This window comes from Carassius carassius, chromosome 27 (genome assembly GCF_963082965.1).
Source record: "Carassius carassius chromosome 27, fCarCar2.1, whole genome shotgun sequence".
Lineage (NCBI taxonomy): Eukaryota > Metazoa > Chordata > Actinopteri > Cypriniformes > Cyprinidae > Carassius > Carassius carassius.
Window position 1 is genome coordinate 6,969,599 of NC_081781.1, and position 17,981 is coordinate 6,987,579.

Consider the following 17,981-nt stretch of genomic DNA (forward strand, 5'->3'; position numbering starts at 1 on the left):
CAGTCTGTATGCACTCCCACTGTCAAAGGCTGCATTCATAATGTAGCATGGCGTAGTGCTTTTGCTTTTTTTAAGTTACAATAACAATATTAATGGTACAGATCACCCAAAAATAAAAAGTATTATTTACTCAAATTTGTATTTTCAAACCTTTATGCACTTCTTTTATCTGTGGAATATGATAGAAGAAATCTTGAAGAATGTTTGTAACCTAAACGTTTTGGTGACCATTGATGTATCTGCTCAGTTGTGCCATGAAGCCTTACCTTACCCATCCACAACATATAGAATTGGGTGGGGGAGGAGCAAATCGTTTTTTTAATGTTTTGACAGACAGACATGCACCAAAACAATAACCCATATTATAACTGCAATAGACCACGTTCTAGATTAAAACATCACCAAAACATTATTGTTTAGCCTAAAAAACGTAATTAACCAAACGAAATCCCATTTGCATATTGCATACACTCTTTCTAAAACAAGTACTGTTTTACAGGGGTGCTTAAAACTAAGAGCACCTTCAGTTTTTTAGCTGTGATAACAGCTCTAATGTTGTTCGCGCTCTCGCGGAGTTTCAAAGCTTTCTTGAACAAAGTAATACGCCAATACTGTAGTTACAGCTTTTTTTATGTATGAAAAACAGTAACATACAAGAGAAAGAAAAAAAGTGTCAACGGTTCCTTCTTACGTGTTTACATTTGAGCAATGTAGCCATTCAAATATATAGTATTGATTTATTGTAGGTAATGCCAATCAGAGACATTTAAAGGTGCAGTGTGTAGATTTTAGCGGCATCTAGCGGTGAGATTGCGAAATGCAACCAGCGGCTCAGCCCCCGCTCACCCCTCCCTTTAGAGAAGCTACGGTGGCCGACACGGGTAAAGATGTCGTTGGTAAAGACAGCAGAGAGCAATGAGATTTCTTTACAAAGATAGATCAAGAAATTATATTTACTTAATTATTCAATAAATTGATGTTATTGCTGATGTTAATGTACTTGTTTATCATTGTGTCAGTGTTTTATTACACCTTTAAGTAAGAATCCACTCACAAAAGGCTTTTTTTTGTCTAGTATAAGCTCGGGAATCCATTCATTACAACAAACAAAGCATAGACATGATGTAAATGCATTTTGTAAGAGAAATAGGGCAAAATGGTAAGAAATCATATAAACGCAGTTGATGTAAGCACTGTGCATTGTTCTTCACTCATTCACTCACTAATACAAACACATGTTTAAAAAAAAACAATAAAAATTGCCCCGAGGTTTTGATTTATAAGTGGTTATTGTGTTATCAAAACATTATTTTCAAAAAAGTTTCAGGACTCTAAACTTACTAATTAGTTTAAAAAGAGCTTATACTGAAGCCAGTCTGACAAAACGACAAAACGGTTTTGAATGTGTCTTTTTATGTCGTAAATGGTGTGGTTAAACACTGCCTTTGCTTTATTTATTTGTTTATTTATTTATGCTTTATTAATTCAGTGCCACAAGAACATGAGGTATAACATATTCACATGAACAAATTAACATGAGCTAATCTGGGCTGTCTTTGTAGAAGACGATCAACGCTTGCTTTTACGTCTCTGCCCATTTTATTTATTATTTTTATTATTATTTTAAAAAAGGCTCTTTGGTCAAAAGACGTTTCCGACCTCTGATTTAGTATATGGAATATGTAAACATTTGGTTCGCAGGTATATCCTATTATTTTCATGTCATCCAGTGACAGAACTCTATGCACTTAGATTTTGTTTTAAGTGTCTTATGTCATCGGCGCCAGCTCAGGCTCATGGGCCGGTTGTCCCATTAGCCTTTGAGCCGCACACACCAGCTGCTCTGTCTCCTCTTGCCAGCCAATCCAACTTTCTGCTCAAGTTACCAGAGATAATACAGCACAGAGGAATCTGTCCCCCTACCCCTCTCTCTAACTTGGCCCCGGGCCCCTGCGATAGAGCACTAAGCAGGGACTTTTAGTGATATCAGGGGGTGTGCAGTTTGGACAGTATCCCAAGCCAGAACAAACAGCCCAAATATATCCACACAGTCACTCTGCGGTTGGGGATTGAGTGGATATCTGGGGCTAGAGTAAAAGGCCAAAGAATAACAGAAGGAAAGAAAGTTTCGGATATTTGTTTTATCTTTGTCTGGGATGAACTTCACATTGGGCTTCAAACCAGCGATGGGAGATTCAAGTTCAGTGGAGAACTTGGAGAAACACCTCATTTGCCCCATCTGTTTGGAGATATTCACCAAGCCTGTGGTCATCTTACCCTGCCAGCATAATCTCTGCAGGAAGTGTGCCAACGATGTTTACCAGGTAATATAGTGTGGAAGTGTCCTATTTTTCAGGTTGAACTGTCATTCTCTTTGCAGCATTCAGAAATTTCATAGAACTGTTCAGTTTGTAGTCCTAAAACCTGGAATATAATCAACATTTTCAAGCCATCCATTCCCTCTGGAATTCCTAATGGGTTTCTGGAATAGCGGTTTTGGATTTATGAGTAAAATAAGTTCTGTGGTTAAAATAACTTGAAGAGAGTTTCGCATTTTGTTCTGCAACTTATGTTAGCTCAGATTAGCCTAAATGTAAGTTGCTTAAAACAAATACAGCCACCATAACAAACTACAGCTTCCTTAAGTTTTTAAGTTGAATTGGGCAACTGTTGAAGTCATCATGTACTTGTAATGCATGTCAGCATTATTGCAGTTAATAATAACAGAATTTACATTTTAGACAAAATATTGACAGTTACATTATCTATTTTAGCTCTGCTAAGTAAATTCTTCCAAATAAAAAGTAAAATAAACTACATTCCTGAGCAACCGCGGTGGTTCGAATAAATGAATCACTTGAGTGAATGATTCAACAATGACTCATGTGTCCTTCCTGAATGAATCTCTGCAATAATTCATGATTCAATCAGTCTTTGTCATCACCTAGTGGCATATCGATTTGATGTGCAGAACGGGCAGCTTAAAATGCTTGTCTGGAATGGACAATCGCAGAGAAGACCACTGACAAGAGGAGTGGTACAAACAGCAAATGTGTCCGGTGACATGAACCGTCTGCTGCACAGCCAATCAAATCCAAGAACCTAACCAGAACTATTGTATGTTGACACCACGAAGGAACGAATGCTGATAATAGTTACCATGTGTGCCCTGTTGTGAATTTGGGCTGTAATTTGAGTTTATTAAACTTACTGAAGCTATTTTTAGAAGCTCCACAATATTCCTCAACCTAATTTACTTTAAAAGTCATTTTATGAGTTGAATGCTGAATTGTGAGAATGAAACAAGACCTCAGAGGCCCACAGCAACTATCAAATAGAGATGAATGATCCATTTAGCCATTCTTATTTGTGCCAAATCTCTTTTAACTTGCTCCTATAAGCTATTAGACTAGTCATCTCATCATCAAGAAGAAGTTCAGCTTTCAGTGGAGCCATTAGTATTCCCTCTGAGTGGAGTGGATGCTGTTGGGCCAGACTTTAACATGATTGAGCACTGCTATCCATCCATAATAATTGTCATCTTTTACTTGTAACAATTACCCAAAGATAACTGAAAGATAAATGAAAGTTCGCTGGTCAGAAGTATACATTCATTCACCCATTAATTGGCCACAAGTATTGCCTTTAACAGCAGGTCTTCTATTTTCTTTATTACACAACAATACAATTAAAAAATATTTTATCCTTGAATGATTTAGGCCTCCAACCCTCTTTGGCAAAACCGGGGTCCTGTGTCTACAGGGGGACGTTTCCGCTGCCCATCTTGTCGTCACGAGGTGGTATTGGACCGGCACGGTGTATATGGCCTTCAAAGGAACCTTCTAGTGGAGAATATAATTGATATCTACAAATCAGAGTCTACCAGGTTAGTTTCGAATTGGATGCCTCTCCAGATTTTTCTGGACCTGTTCCACACACCAAGAAAAAGCATTTCTGTTCTGGAAGCGCTGATATGAATGAAAGCTATTTGTTGTACATACTTCAAAATCTTCTCTGTATAGAGATCCAGCAATGCCCTGAGCTGTGTAGCAAAAATACATTGTATGCCAACAGATTTTAATAGTGTTTCAAAAGTCTTTGACACACCACTACTCGACACTTGTTCTGTTTCATCAATGATACTCAAACTCTGTGTAGTGACACAAATATGTGATTTACTCGTGTGTGGGAGATTTTCTGGCACGTCACGTAAACGCAACAGAAACATGGGACCTGAGGCTCTGGTGACTGCTCCAATCTTTTGCCAAAACTCTAAATATAACTAGGACGCTTTATCCCTGTGGCAACAAACAATGTGTCATGAGACCTTCCATGAAATATATGCGTAATTGGGTATAATAAGAAAGATAGACTTTGAGGTCTTTTGTTACAAGCACTCAGGTGCTTATTATGAATACGCAATGAAACATGGTTATTAGGGTCTTTGACAAAAAGCAAGTCACCTGAATGTAGAGGTTGTTTCAAAGACACAAAAGATCAAGTGTGCATGTATTATAAAATAAATTCTGTATTTTAAATTTTATAGAAATTAAAAGTGACTATATTTCCTTACTCAATACACCTTCCCCATGCGTTATTTTATAGAAAAAGTTTGTCTTTGTAACCTTTCATCTAACTTTCTTTCTTTCTTTCTTTCATTTTTTCTTTCTTTCTTTTCATTCTTTTTATTCTCTCTCTCTCTCTCTCTCTCTCTCTCTCTCTCTCTCTCTCTCTCTCTCTCTCTTTCTATTCTGATCTCAGCTATGTCTTGCCTTCTTTTAAGTATACTAAATCATATACATTAGATTTTTTTTAGTATTTGTGTTTTAAAAAATAATAAAAAATGCCCATGGGCTAAGAAAAATAAATCTTATGCTATTTTAAGTAAATGTGTTTTGGTTTAAGATTATTATTATTTAAAAACAAGACAAAAAAATGCTTATTTTACAAATATTATTGTAATTTGGCTCTAATAAGAAATTTCCACTTTTTTTGTATCTAGCCAATTGATTCCCTTCACTTATTTATTTATTTAAGTTTCAGTCTGAAATACATTACATTTTAGAAGTAAAATGTCTTATATATTTTAAGGTATTTCAATGATATTTCTAGAATATTTTCAGACATACTTTTTATAAAATATATCTCATAAAAAAAAAAAAAAAAAATATATATATATATATATATATATATATATATATATATATATATATATATATATATATATATATATATATAAATCCATGTATATCCAAAAATATATCCATAAGATTTATGTTTTGAAATCACTTGCAAAATGTCAAAAAACAAAAAAGTATAAATAGATTTGTAACCTATATTTACGATCAATCCATCCAGCTTAATATGGTTTTCTGTATAAGTGCCTTATCAGCAGACATCCACTGGATGGCAGTCTTTAATAAACAGTCTTTGTTTTGAACTGGCCTACTGCCAGCAGCGCGCACATGCAAACCATCTCTTTCCACTTGACAAGACAGATGCTTGTTGAAAAGGTCTGTGTGAGTAATGTGTTCATTTTAGGACAGAATATCATATTAGTTGCATCAATCACTTTTAAATGCAGTATCTGCTGTAAATGCCTTAAACATCAAATGTTCGCATCGGCTCCCTTTATAGTGATTCACCTCAGGGGAAGTGATATTGTACCTCTACTGTCACAAAGAAAGAAAGCTTGTTGTGCGTAGTTTATCATTACATGCACATTTAGACAGGTATAAGAAAGTCGTTCGTTATTCTGAGTTGAATTGAGAATGTCTTTTAAAATTAGGATTTCAGATGAGGTAGCAAAAAGGAAGCAGAATTAGAAGTCAATTTTTAATTTACTTTTTTTTTCGATTTTAGAATTATTTGATTGCTTTAAACTTATGGTATAGCACTTTTTTTTTTAAATTGGAAAATAATGTTTAGACAATACATTTTTTATACTGTTTATAAAGTCACTTTCTGTACAGACACATACCTTAAAGTCTTTGCTACAATTTACAAACAAAATCTTTAACCTTTACCTCATACCATAAATCTATTTCTGTTTTGATTCTACAGGCCACTCCTGCCCAAAGCAGAGCAACAGCAGCTGATGTGTGACCAACATGAGGAGGAGAAGATCAACATCTACTGCCTCACCTGTGAGACACCAACATGCTCCATGTGCAAAGTGTTCGGGGCTCACAAGGACTGTGATGTGGCCCCGCTGCCAGACATCTACAAGAGACAGAAGGTAGAGGCTTGTACAGTGTTTTCATCAACCAGACAATTGTTTTTTTACTTTGTTTGTTTGGTGTAAATGACCTCAGGAAAAAAATCATAGGCTGCTCTGACGCTGTGAACTAGACAGATGTGTGTATAACACGCTGCCCAGCAGGTTTCACACCTTGCATGGGGCTCCATCTCACCTAACATCTCTAGCATCAACACCCACCCACATGTGAACACTACACAAAGAACTAGCAGCCAACAGCTGCCTTATCCAGACCATCCTTCCTTTTTGAGTTTTTCCTGCCTCTAATTTGTTTAACAAACAAGATTTTTACATTTTTAAAAGAGATTAATCATGTAAATTAATCAAAGTTTAAAGGAGTAGTTCATCCAAAAAATTTAATTTACTCATCCTCAGGCCACCCAGTATGTAGATGAGTTTGTTCCTTCATTGGAACAGATTCGGGGCAAATTCAGTATTACGTTACTTGCTCACGAATGGATCCTCTGCAGTGAATGGGTGCCATCAGAATGAGAGTCCAGACTGCTGAAAAATACATCACAATATAATCTGCAAGTAATCCACACATATCCAGTCCATCAATTAACTTGTGAAGCTGCATGTTTGCAGGAAACAATTCCATTATTAAGATATTTCTCATTTCAAACCATTGCTTCCAGCTAAATCTGAGTCCTCTCTCCAAAATATAGCTTTCTCCAGTGAAAAACTAATCTCATCTGAATCAGGAGAGAATCTATGCAGACTAAGCATTGTTTACAAGTGAATCTGTCTAAAACAGTTCTAAACAAATATACTTGTGAATTTTGAAGTGAGAGGAAAGTAGAGGATGAAAGTTTTCCGTGGAGGAAGTGTTATTTTGAATTATGGACTTGTATTTTGGGCAGATGTATGTATTTTATGGGTTTTAAAGTTGAAATGCCTTGATGGATTTGTTTCATACAAAAATGTAGCGTTTTGCTTACTTTATTAGACATTAATTGAAGGACTGAAGTCATGTGGATTATTGTGATGTTTTTATCCACTGTTTGCTCCCGTTCTTACGCCACCCATTCACTGCAGAGGATCCATTGGCAAGTAAGTGATATAATGCTAAATTTTTTCAGACCTGTTCCAATGAAGAAATAAAATCATTCACATCTTGGATAGCCCAAGTTTTTTTTGGGGTGAAACTATTCCTTTAAAAGAGCCCTCCCCCATCTTTATGAAATCCAGTAATTTTGTAAACTACAGTTATACTGTAAATACACACTTATCAACATACCACACAATTTGAAGTGTCACTCACGTCTGTAGCACAAATGATGCGGGGCGATTCACGTTTAATCTTCAGGGTTAAAGGTTTTTTGACATCACTAACCCTAAGTGTAAGCAATTGCAATGAGCTTTATGAAGCACCAATAATTACACATCACAGAACAGACAATATGTCTTAAAATAGGTCCAAGATAATTATGTTTAAGAAATTAGACCTGTTGAAATTAACAGGACAAATGTGTTTCATGACACACAAAAAACATACAACATCGCTTTCCGATGCATTCTTGACCTACATGGTATTGAGGTCTTGACCTACTGCACCTCTTGTGGTATGGCTAGTAATGAAGGTCTTTGTACCAGGGTGCAACTGGCCCTGAGAAATGAGTCACTCCTCCCTGTTGTGTTTGAGTCATAGCAGCTTCTTCTGTTCTTTACTTTTTTTGTCTCTCTTTTTTGTCCTCTGTAACTGCCTGTTCTCAGTTCTCTCACTCCCAGATGATCAATGACTAAACCTACCAGCCTTTCCCAATAGAAAACCATGTGCATGGTGGACACCATATGTTGATCTGTTATTTGCAGTGATTCTATACTGAAGGTCAGTTCTCATTGAAGGAAATGGGCTCTTCTTAAAGTACATCTTCATCTGTGGCTCTTGGTTTTGAGGTACTGTACATGAATGATGTAACACTCCAGGGTCGTAGGGTGGTTGATGCCCAAATGGGTCCCCAAAGAGCCATAATTTCTGCCAGGTGGCTATAATGACATTTTCTCTTTTAGTCATGGCCCACTATAAACAGTGAATCACTCATTTCAAATGCAAATCAGCAAAGTTTGATCAGTCATGACTGCTGAAATTGTTACAATCTTGGCCTTTAGTTCACATGCTGTTCTCTTGTTTGTAAGTGTGGTTCTCACAAGTTGCATAGCCAAGTCTGACATGGCTTTCTTGTGAAAGATGACACGTTGAGCGCATTGGTCATGTGTTTTCTTTTTCTTTTTTTTTTATGAGGTCCTGTCACATTTAGATATATTCTGCTCTGTTTTGTCTCAGACAGAGCTAAGTGATGCCATAGCCATCTTGGTGGCCGGAAATGACAGAACACAGGCCCTGATCTCACAGATGGAGGATATTTGTAGGACAGTCAAGGTGAGAAAGAAATGGTACAGTAAACCACAACAATTATGATATTGTGTGAAAGGACTGGGCGATATATTGAATATTCATAATATATTTATTCTATTTACTTATTGCATTAAGCATTTTGAACCTGGTTGGCTGCAATGTCTCTCAAGTTTCTCTGATTTAGCATTTTTAGCCATTTCAGACCAAATACTTAGATCAAAATATATGTCAAATATAGTCTAGAGTTAAGCCAAGTCAAGTAAAGCATTATTTTTATTAAAGCACGTGTTCTGCACATCTGTAGTTGATCCAAAGTGCGAGAGTATAAAATAGAACCAGAAAAAGAGAAAGAAGTAAACAGTCAATCAAAGTAAATATACATGCATTACATCCATAAATACATCTAAAACACAACTAGAGGATAAGTTTGGGGTCAGTAAGTTTTTTTCAGGAAATACAATTTGTATTCAGCAAGGATATATTTAAATCAAAGACACAAAAAGACATAATGTTACAGAAGACCTATATTTGAAATAAATGCTACTCTTTTAAACTTTCTATTAATTCTTTCTATTATTTTCCGTGTGTGTGTATGTACTGTATGTACATATATGTGTGTTTTATTTTACCCAGCCTCAGCCAATGATGATAAACTATTATATTTAAAAATTGTAAAGAGTTTAATGTTTTAAATATTGAAATATATTTTAGAAGCTTTTGGTTATTTAAATGTTACTCTTAATTCAACTAAAAGAGTCACTGGTAATCGTTTGTAGGAAAATGGTCACCGGCAGATGCAGTACATCTCTGATAAGTTTGATGAACTTTACGCCATCCTAGAAGACCGCAAAAGGGATCTGATAGAGACTGTCGGCCGTGAGCAGGACCAAAAACAGGGCCATGTGCGCTCCCTTATCCGTTGCCATGGAGATCACTTGGAGATGTCCGTCAAACTTGTAGAGACAGCCATACAGTCCATGGAAGAACCTCAAATGGCTGTGTTCCTGCAGGTACAACAAGTGCTCCTCGATGGCACTAGTGCCATGATGACAGGAGTAGTTACTGCACTCTTAAAAATAAAAGTTCCAAAAACTTTTTTTGCAGTGATACCAGAGAACCATTTCTGAAATGCCTCTCAGTGAAAAGGTCTAAAAACATTTTTAAAATAATATTTTAATAATTTTGTGTTTTCACAGTGTGTGTGTGTTCACTGCTCTGTGTGTGTGCACTTCGGATGGGTTAAATGCAGAGCACAAATTCTGAGTATGGGTCACCATACTTGGCTGAATGTCACGTCACTTTCACTTTCATAATGTAAAGAAACATTTTTTACTTTATAGAACCTTTTGTCAAATGAAATGGTTTCATGAATTTTACTCAAAACTCAAGAACCTTTATTTGAAGTATTAGTGTATGAAGTCTTTATAATAATCTCTAAAGGATGCGTTCACACTCTAGTTCGGTTCTCTTGGTTTGTTTGGTCTGGACAAAAAACCCAGATTCATTTGGACAGCATTCACACTAGTATTTTTGACAGCGATTTACATTCACAACTTAATTGGTTGGGTTGAATGACGTATATTTTGTTCCGCATAGTAAAATCATGTTGCATAACATCACATCTTGTCATTGCATCCTGTTTTTGGTTCATTTAGAAATGTTTGGTCTGTGTTGCACCAGAGTTCATTTGGAAGCGGACCGAGACCCATCTTTTTAGTGGTCTCAGTCCACTTGTTTGGTGCACACCAATGTTCGTATGGCAAATGAACTGCACTAACACAGCAATCCCACCAGAGTTTGTTTTAATTGAACCAAACATGACAGGTGTGAACACACCCTATATATGTTTTGGCACCCTCCTTTAAAGGGATACTCCACCCCAAAATGAAAATTTTGTCATTGATCACGTACCCCCATTTAGTTCCTAACCCGTAAAAGCTTAATTCGTCTTCGGAACACATTTTGGATGAAAACCGGGAGGCTTGTGACTGTCTCATAGACTGCCAAGTAAGTTACACTGTCAAAGTCCAGAAAAGTATGAAAGACGTGAGGAATTGTTGAATAATTTTTTTTTGAAATTTCTTCATGTACAAAAATTATTCTTGTCACCTGATAATATTATGGTTGAACCACTGATGGCAGATGGACTATTCTGACGACGTCTTTCATACTTTTCTGGACTTTGACAGTGTAACTTACTTGGCAGTCTGTGGGACAGTCACAAGCCTCCCGATTTTCATCCAGAATATCTTAAATTGTGTTCAGAAGATGAACAAAGCTTTTACGGGTTAGGAACGACATGAGGGTAAGTGATAAATGAGAAAATTTTCATTTTGAGGTGGTATACCCCTCTTATGTACATCTATTTATTTATTTTTTTTTCATTCTGTTTTATAAAAGCAAAGCAAAAACCCCAGTACAATCACTTAGAAAATCACATGATTTGAGGTATCATTCTTTTTAAAGCTGAATACTTAAAACTCTAGATTTTCAGCCTCAAAGTAGTTTGCAGAGATATTACTGTGTCTCAAATGGTCACTTTCTATGTCTAATTTGCTCAAACTTCTGGCGCCAGTGATCGATAGCGGTACAGGTGCTTGTGAACATCTGACGTGGTCTTATTGAGCTGTGTGGAGCTAATGCTGCAACACCTCACCGGGGATGCTGGCAGCAAAGCTTGTTGCTTTTAGAGCCCCCCAGAGATGCTTGATGCAAATGATCCAGCCTTTGCATATGCTGTTTGCTGATTGACACCGGGCCAGTTGCTACATTTTAAGCATCCTTTAATGACAAGGCCCAGGGGGTGCTGACATTGATTAGCAGAATCTCACACAGCTGGAGACCCCTGTCCTTTGACTAGTGGCTGTAACGGTCAATACTTCACCACGGCTGAGAGCTGCGGTTCACAGAAAGAGACTTTAAACGAAGGTGATGGAGAGGTGTAATTGTTTTTGAAACCGCTTTCAATATAAAGTGGCAGCCTCAGGTGCAGCACTGCTGTTTTTTAACTAGCACTTCTCAACATGTCAAAGTAAGCTGCATAACCAGTGCCGGTGATTTAATATGAGCACTTTTTTGTGTACGCAGTGAAACTGTGATGAAGAGTACTGCAGCTTTTATGTTTTAAACTGCTGCTAGTCCTAAAATGAGTGTTCTTCTTTGCTGTGTTCACAGAGCGCAAAAGAAGTGTTCAAGAAGTAAGTCTGCTGTGAGTGATGTGTTTTGGAGTGTCTTAAAGGGATAGTTCACCCCAAAAATGTCATTCCAAACCAGTGTGACTTTCTTAATGAGATCATTTTTTTTATGTGAACTGCTCCTTTAAACTAAACCATATTCAGCATGTGTGCTTCATCAATGATGTCTCCTAAAGACTAACAATCATGATTACTAACCTCACAGGCAATGACTCAACCAGCCTCCCACCCCAGCAGCCCACTGTATTATGCACTGGTTCATAACTTTCATCTGCCTCAGTATTGTGGGGAAAATTCTGTACTGTACATTTTTTAATCACTTATGCTACAATTTATTCATTTTCTGCTGACTTCTGAATTTAGCTGAGCTCCAAATGCTTATCGAGGAGACTCATTGAACATGTTTTGTGAATAATTTCTAAATTTCACTGAATTGAAACATTTTACTAACCCTCAAAATTTTGGGGTTGGTAGGATTTTTCGGTCTGTATTTTTGAAAGGCTTCTCTTTCTACATTTATGAAAATATCATAAAGTTGATTTAGTAACAAATGTCTTTAACTGTCACTTTTGATCAATCTCATGCATCCTTGCTGAATAAAAGTATTACATTTAATAAATAAAATCAAATAATAAATAAAAGAAACATACAAACCCTGTATACTTTTTATACTGTAGTCTATGTCAAAAGACTAAAATATAATGCCCCTCATTGATAGGGATAGAGCTTTTTAAGGATTTGTGCCATATTTGACCCCTTTTAACAGATCTATTTTCCTCTTACAGTCTTTCCAATATATCACTGTTGACTAGTTAATGTTTACTCTTTTCATTGCCTTGACAAGCAATATATTAACCCTGTTATGGGAAAAATCTATGCATGTATATATATATATATATATATATATATATATATATATATATATATATAAAATGTCATTTGTTGAGGCACATTTATCTATTCAAATTATGGTGACAATATTGGTGGTAATAGTTGAAGAATCAGCTATTGGAAAAGCTTAATTGTTGAGCCCAAATCTGAATGTTATGGTTAGGGAAAATGTGTTTTGAAAGTTCAGCGTTAACTTTATCACATGCAGTGCTGGGTAGTTACTGATTACATTTAATCTGGATTATGCAATAAGATTCCAAAATTAAACATTTTAAAATGCTCATAATCAGATTACAGTTACTTTTTATGGATTACATGATTACAACCCGAATTCCGGAAAAGTTGGGACGTTTTTTAAATTTTAATAAAATGAAAACTAAAGGAATTTCAAATCACATGAGCCAATATTTTATTCACAATAGAACATAGATAACGTAGCAAATGTTTAAACTGAGAAATTTTACACTTTTATCCACTTAATTAGCTCATTTAAAATTTAATGCCTGCTACAGGTCTCAAAAAAGTTGGCACGTGGGCAACAAATGGCTAAAAAAGCAAGCAGTTTTGAAAGGATTCAGCTGGGAGAACATCTAGTGATTAATTAAGTTAATTGATATCAGGTCTGTAACATGATTAGCTATAAAAGCTTTGTCTTAGAGAAGCAGAGTCTCTCAGAAGTAAAGATGGGCAGAGGCTCTCCAATCTGTGAAAGACTGCGTAAAAAAATTGTGGAAAACTTTAAAAACAATGTTCCTCAACGTCAAATTGCAAAGGCTTTGCAAATCTCATCATCTACAGTGCATAACATCATCAAAAGATTCAGAGAAACTGGAGAAATCTCTGTGCGTAAGGGACAAGGCCGGAGACCTTTATTGGATGCCCGTGGTCTTCGGGCTCTCAGACGACACTGCATCACTCATCGGCATGATTGTGTCAATGACATTACTAAATGGGCCCAGGAATACTTTCAGAAACCACTGTCGGTAAACACAATCCGCCGTGCCATCAGCAGATGCCAACTAAAGCTCTATCATGCAAAAAGGAAGCCATATGTGAACATGGTCCAGAAGCGCCGTCGTGTCCTGTGGGCCAAGGCTCATTTAAAATGGACTATTTCAAAGTGGAATAGTGTTTTATGGTCAGATGAGTCCAAATTTGACATTCTTGTTGGAAATCACGGACGCCGTGTCCTCCGGGCTAAAGAGGAGGGAGACCTTCCAGCATGTTATCAGCGTTCAGTTCAAAAGCCAGCATCTCTGATGGTATGGGGGTGCATAAGTGCATACGGTATGGGCAGCCTGCATGTTTTGGAAGGCTCTGTGAATGCTGAAAGGTATATAAAGGTTTTAGAGCAACATATGATTCCCTCCCAACAACGTCTATTTCAGGGAAGGCCTTGTTTATTTCAGCAGGACAATGCAAAACCACATACTGCAGCTATAACAACAGCATGGCTTCGTCGTAGAAGAGTCCGGGTGCTAACCTGGCCTGCCTGCAGTCCAGATCTTTCACCTATAGAGAACATTTGGCGCATCATTAAACGAAAAATACGTCAAAGACGACCACGAACTCTTCAGCAGCTGGAAATCTATATAAGGCAAGAATGGGACCAAATTCCAACAGCAAAACTCCAGCAACTCATAGCCTCAATGCCCAGACGTCTTCAAACTGTTTTGAAAAGAAAAGGAGATGCTACACCATGGTAAACATGCCCCGTCCCAACTATTTTGAGACCTGTAGCAGAAATCAAAATTGAAATGAGCTCATTTTGTGCATAAAATTGTAAACTTTCTCAGTTTAAACATTTGCTATGTTATCTATGTTCTATTGTGAATAAAATATTGGCTCATGTGATTTGAAAGTCTTTTAGTTTTCATTTTATTAAAATTTAAAAAACGTCCCAACTTTTCCGGAATTCGGGTTGTAGAAATTATTCACACAATGGCAGTAAATTATTCATAATTCATAATTATGTCAATACATTACTGATTACAAATTTTAACATGGAATTTGTAATCAGTAACAGCTAACAGTAATCTACATCTACCCAGCACTGATCACAGGTGTGTCCTTCAGTAAATGCAAGCTTTCCATTGATGCCAGACAGACGTGTTGCCTCCAAGAAGTAACTTTTACACTTTCTTGTTTGCAGAATGAAACTTTATGCAGTGTGCGCAATAACAAATGCATCAGCATTCATCACATTTTCCCCCAAAACCTCTAACTGTTTAGAAAAATGCTTACGCTTACAACACTGTCTAGCTGTGTCTTATGTTTCATGCTTCCCTCCACCTGCGGAGACATCGCATGGTGTCTCGTGCACCTGCGTCACGAGCAGCCGCAGGGAGACGGAGGAATGGGATCTAGCGCTATCCGTCACTTTTATATTTGTCCGAGTTCCGCCATGACTTCACCGCTCTGTCCTTGACAGGATCAAAGACACTGCCAAGGCTTCCAACATTGAGCGGACGGAGGCGGGCTACGAGAGCATGGCCCACTTCATCATCAACACGGAGGATGTGGCCGACATGCTGAGAGGCATCAACTTCCAAAGAGGTAACAGCTTCACAGCTATGACGACACCATCTTTGTCACATATACATTCATGTCTATTTGCGTCTGCAAGTTGAAGTATATTTAGGGAATGAAGCATGTACTTTTGTTGCAGGTGAAGATGGGGAAGACAGCGGTGATGAAGCCCCTGAAGACCCGACCACCTCACCTGGTCAGACTGGTGAATCAGTGAGACGCATATAACTTATTTTTAAACCCAAGGTTAGTTTCAAAGAGGATGTTTCCTTAAAGGAACAGTTCACCCTAAAATAAAAATGAATTTAGTCACCCTAATGTTGTTCCAAATCTGTCTGTCTTCTGTGGAATCAAACACTAATGAAGCCAGTGATTTCCATGGTATAGACATGAAAATATCTACTTTTTTATGCTACATAGAAGAAAGCAATTCGGTTTTAGACTTTTCTTTGTACTTCACGTTTTAACTTTTATTTATGTACATGATGGTCTGAAAACTATTTTGAACTGAACTCTATAAAACCTGCTGTATCATATTTGATAAACCAATTTCTAAGGCCTCTAAATGATCCATACCTTGCCTTATTATACACAATCTGTCACACGCCTTCTGTCATCTGTTTATACATTTTTTAGCAAATAAAAGGTATATTTTAGTATAATTCTGAGAACATCCACCTTCTGGTTCGAGTCTTTTTGCTGTACAATATTGCTGTGAAATCTACTGATTTTTATGAAGTAAGAATAATTTTTATATTGTTAGTAATATTTAAAGATGAAAACTTACTTGGAAGCAAGTTTGATTATCCACACGTCATTTCTTTTTTAGAAGAATCAAGTTAAAATGTGAGTATCATATATGACGCATCAGGATTTTGAGTAAGGTTTATATTTGCAAATCTCTCAAACAACATGGTGTCGAATTATATGTTGTTCACCCCACAATGCAAACTTAAGAGCGTTGATAATAAAATTAAACATCTTACTAAAATATAACTGGGAGATATAGAGTGATGACTGATATATATACATTTCATGGAAGTAGTCCGTTGACTATTCTGTTTTGTTTTACATTACAAGCTATCAGAATTTTGACTTCCTTTTGGCCATATAAATATCAGCAAGAGCACCAAATTGCATATTTTTAAAATAGGCCAAAATTGAAGTTGTTATTCATAGAAAACCTTAATCTCTACTGCATCTCTTAATTCATTCTTTCTTAGAGCTCCTTTTCTTGTCAAAATGCATAGATTTAAATGTCAATCTCTCTCCTTGGTTTTATAAGGCTTTAGCGAACTAGAGTGCATAAAAGCAAACTAGTTAGACTAAAATGGACTGCATTCGATGTGATTCATTATTTAGTTAGTTAATTAGTTAGTCATTTTGGAAGCTCAACAGCCCTTGATCACCATTCACTTTCATTATGTTTAGTTTTTATTTATCTTCATAATGAAGTAAGTCATATTTGGGACAACGTGGGCGAGTAAACATACAAAACTTACTTACTTAGGTGTAAAAGTTGTTTCTAAGAGGCATACTGCAAACAGGGCTTAACTTGGAAAATAGCATTTGCTCAAAAGACATTTCCTGTTCTTTGAAGGGTGGGTATCCTGTCTTGAAGGGGCATCCCCACCTGTGCATGCTTTCTTTAAATAACCGTTCCTTTTACTTCATTTTAAAGGTCAGAAACCTCAGTTAATCAGGGCAGCGTGGGCCAGGACAGCATGCAGCTTTCTCTCTGGTCCTTTACTGATCTGATAGGACCATGTGTCCGTACAGTAAGAGCAGTGTTGAGAACAGGGCTAAATTGCAGTGGCAGACTCTCGGCTCCGTCCGTCCACCCAGAACCCCCCCACCCCCCCACCACCACCACTTGCGCTCGAGACGTGAGTCTACATCCACCCATTACTTAATAACCGCGTGTCTCTCTGCCACCATCTAGGATATATGGCAGTGCAGATATATGACATGTGCTCACAGACGCTGACCTTGTCACTCGTGCTGTCAGCCCACTGATCAATTCATGGAGGGAAAGAGAGCGAGAGAGTCATTTGGTGAAGCAGCATTCGGTCTGGGTATGTGCTCAACAACTCTACACATGGAGTGCTTCCATTTGGAATGAGGATAGATCTTATTTTGAGGACGTGGTGCATCACAAGCTGACGTACCGGCCTTCGTGTAATTTAAAGCTGTAATTCTTTCTAAAATAAGAGGATTTTTTTGTGGTGTCAGAAGCAGGATGGAGAGCCAATCTGCGGGATGAGATGCGACTTGTTTAACAGTTACTATCATTTAGAGTTGTCTTTCTTCCTTTTATGCTTAAATGGCTTTAGATAGGAAAAACAAACAGTTTACGTAACATGCAGTTTCGCACAATGGCACTTCCTAAGAAATGTCTGTCCCCCACACACTGTCCTCTCCCACTTGTCCCATTTATGACTAAAATAGACTCGGTATAAGTGGAAGATTATAGAAGACTTAACTCATATATTGTATTTTTCATTTCCAGGGTATTTCTTGTGCTGACTTAGGAGAGACTGTAAGGAGGTTTTCTTTAATCATTTCAACATGGCAAGAGCTTCTTTCATCTGGTATTTTGTGGTCCTGAAACTCTGAGCTATAGTTCAGTAAGAGGAATTACACATTTCTTCATAGCTTCAACATCCTGGATGTTTAAAACTGTTTATGATGCTATTTTTGGTCTTTTTTAATCTTAAAATGAGCTGAGCATTTGTGGTTTGTCCAGATA

General features: G+C 37.0%; 1 protein-coding gene across 3 annotated transcripts; it reads left to right on the forward strand.

The window, feature by feature from the left end:
• Window positions 1-1,934: 1,934 nt before the first annotated feature.
• Window positions 1,935-17,972, forward strand: trim54 (tripartite motif containing 54). 3 transcript variants are annotated; one of them, XM_059512358.1, is made up of 9 exons: window positions 1,935-2,324; window positions 3,720-3,886; window positions 6,064-6,238; window positions 8,547-8,642; window positions 9,395-9,628; window positions 11,793-11,815; window positions 15,135-15,259; window positions 15,372-15,478; window positions 17,742-17,972. In XM_059512358.1, exons 1-8 carry the CDS (start codon window positions 2,157-2,159, stop codon window positions 15,458-15,460), a joined length of 1,077 nt encoding a protein of 358 aa, XP_059368341.1. In that variant the 5' UTR covers window positions 1,935-2,156; the 3' UTR covers window positions 15,461-15,478; window positions 17,742-17,972. The 3 variants fall into 3 exon arrangements, 2 of the variants coding, with proteins under 2 accessions (XP_059368341.1, XP_059368340.1); XM_059512357.1 differs by lacking the exon at window positions 17,742-17,972 and having other exon boundaries at window positions 1,936-2,324; window positions 15,372-15,550; XR_009424158.1 differs by lacking the exons at window positions 11,793-11,815; window positions 17,742-17,972 and having other exon boundaries at window positions 1,936-2,324; window positions 15,372-15,550.
• The last annotated feature ends 9 nt before the right edge of the window (window positions 17,973-17,981 follow it).

Coding starts and splice junctions, on each gene's coding strand:
- trim54 (XM_059512358.1), top strand. CDS start 2,157: ATGAACTTCACATTGGGCTTCAAACCAGCGATGGGAGATTCAAGTTCA. Junction 2,325..3,719: donor GTGCCAACGATGTTTACCAG/GTAATATAGTGT, acceptor TGAATGATTTAG/GCCTCCAACCCTCTTTGGCA. Junction 3,887..6,063: donor TACAAATCAGAGTCTACCAG/GTTAGTTTCGAA, acceptor TTGATTCTACAG/GCCACTCCTGCCCAAAGCAG.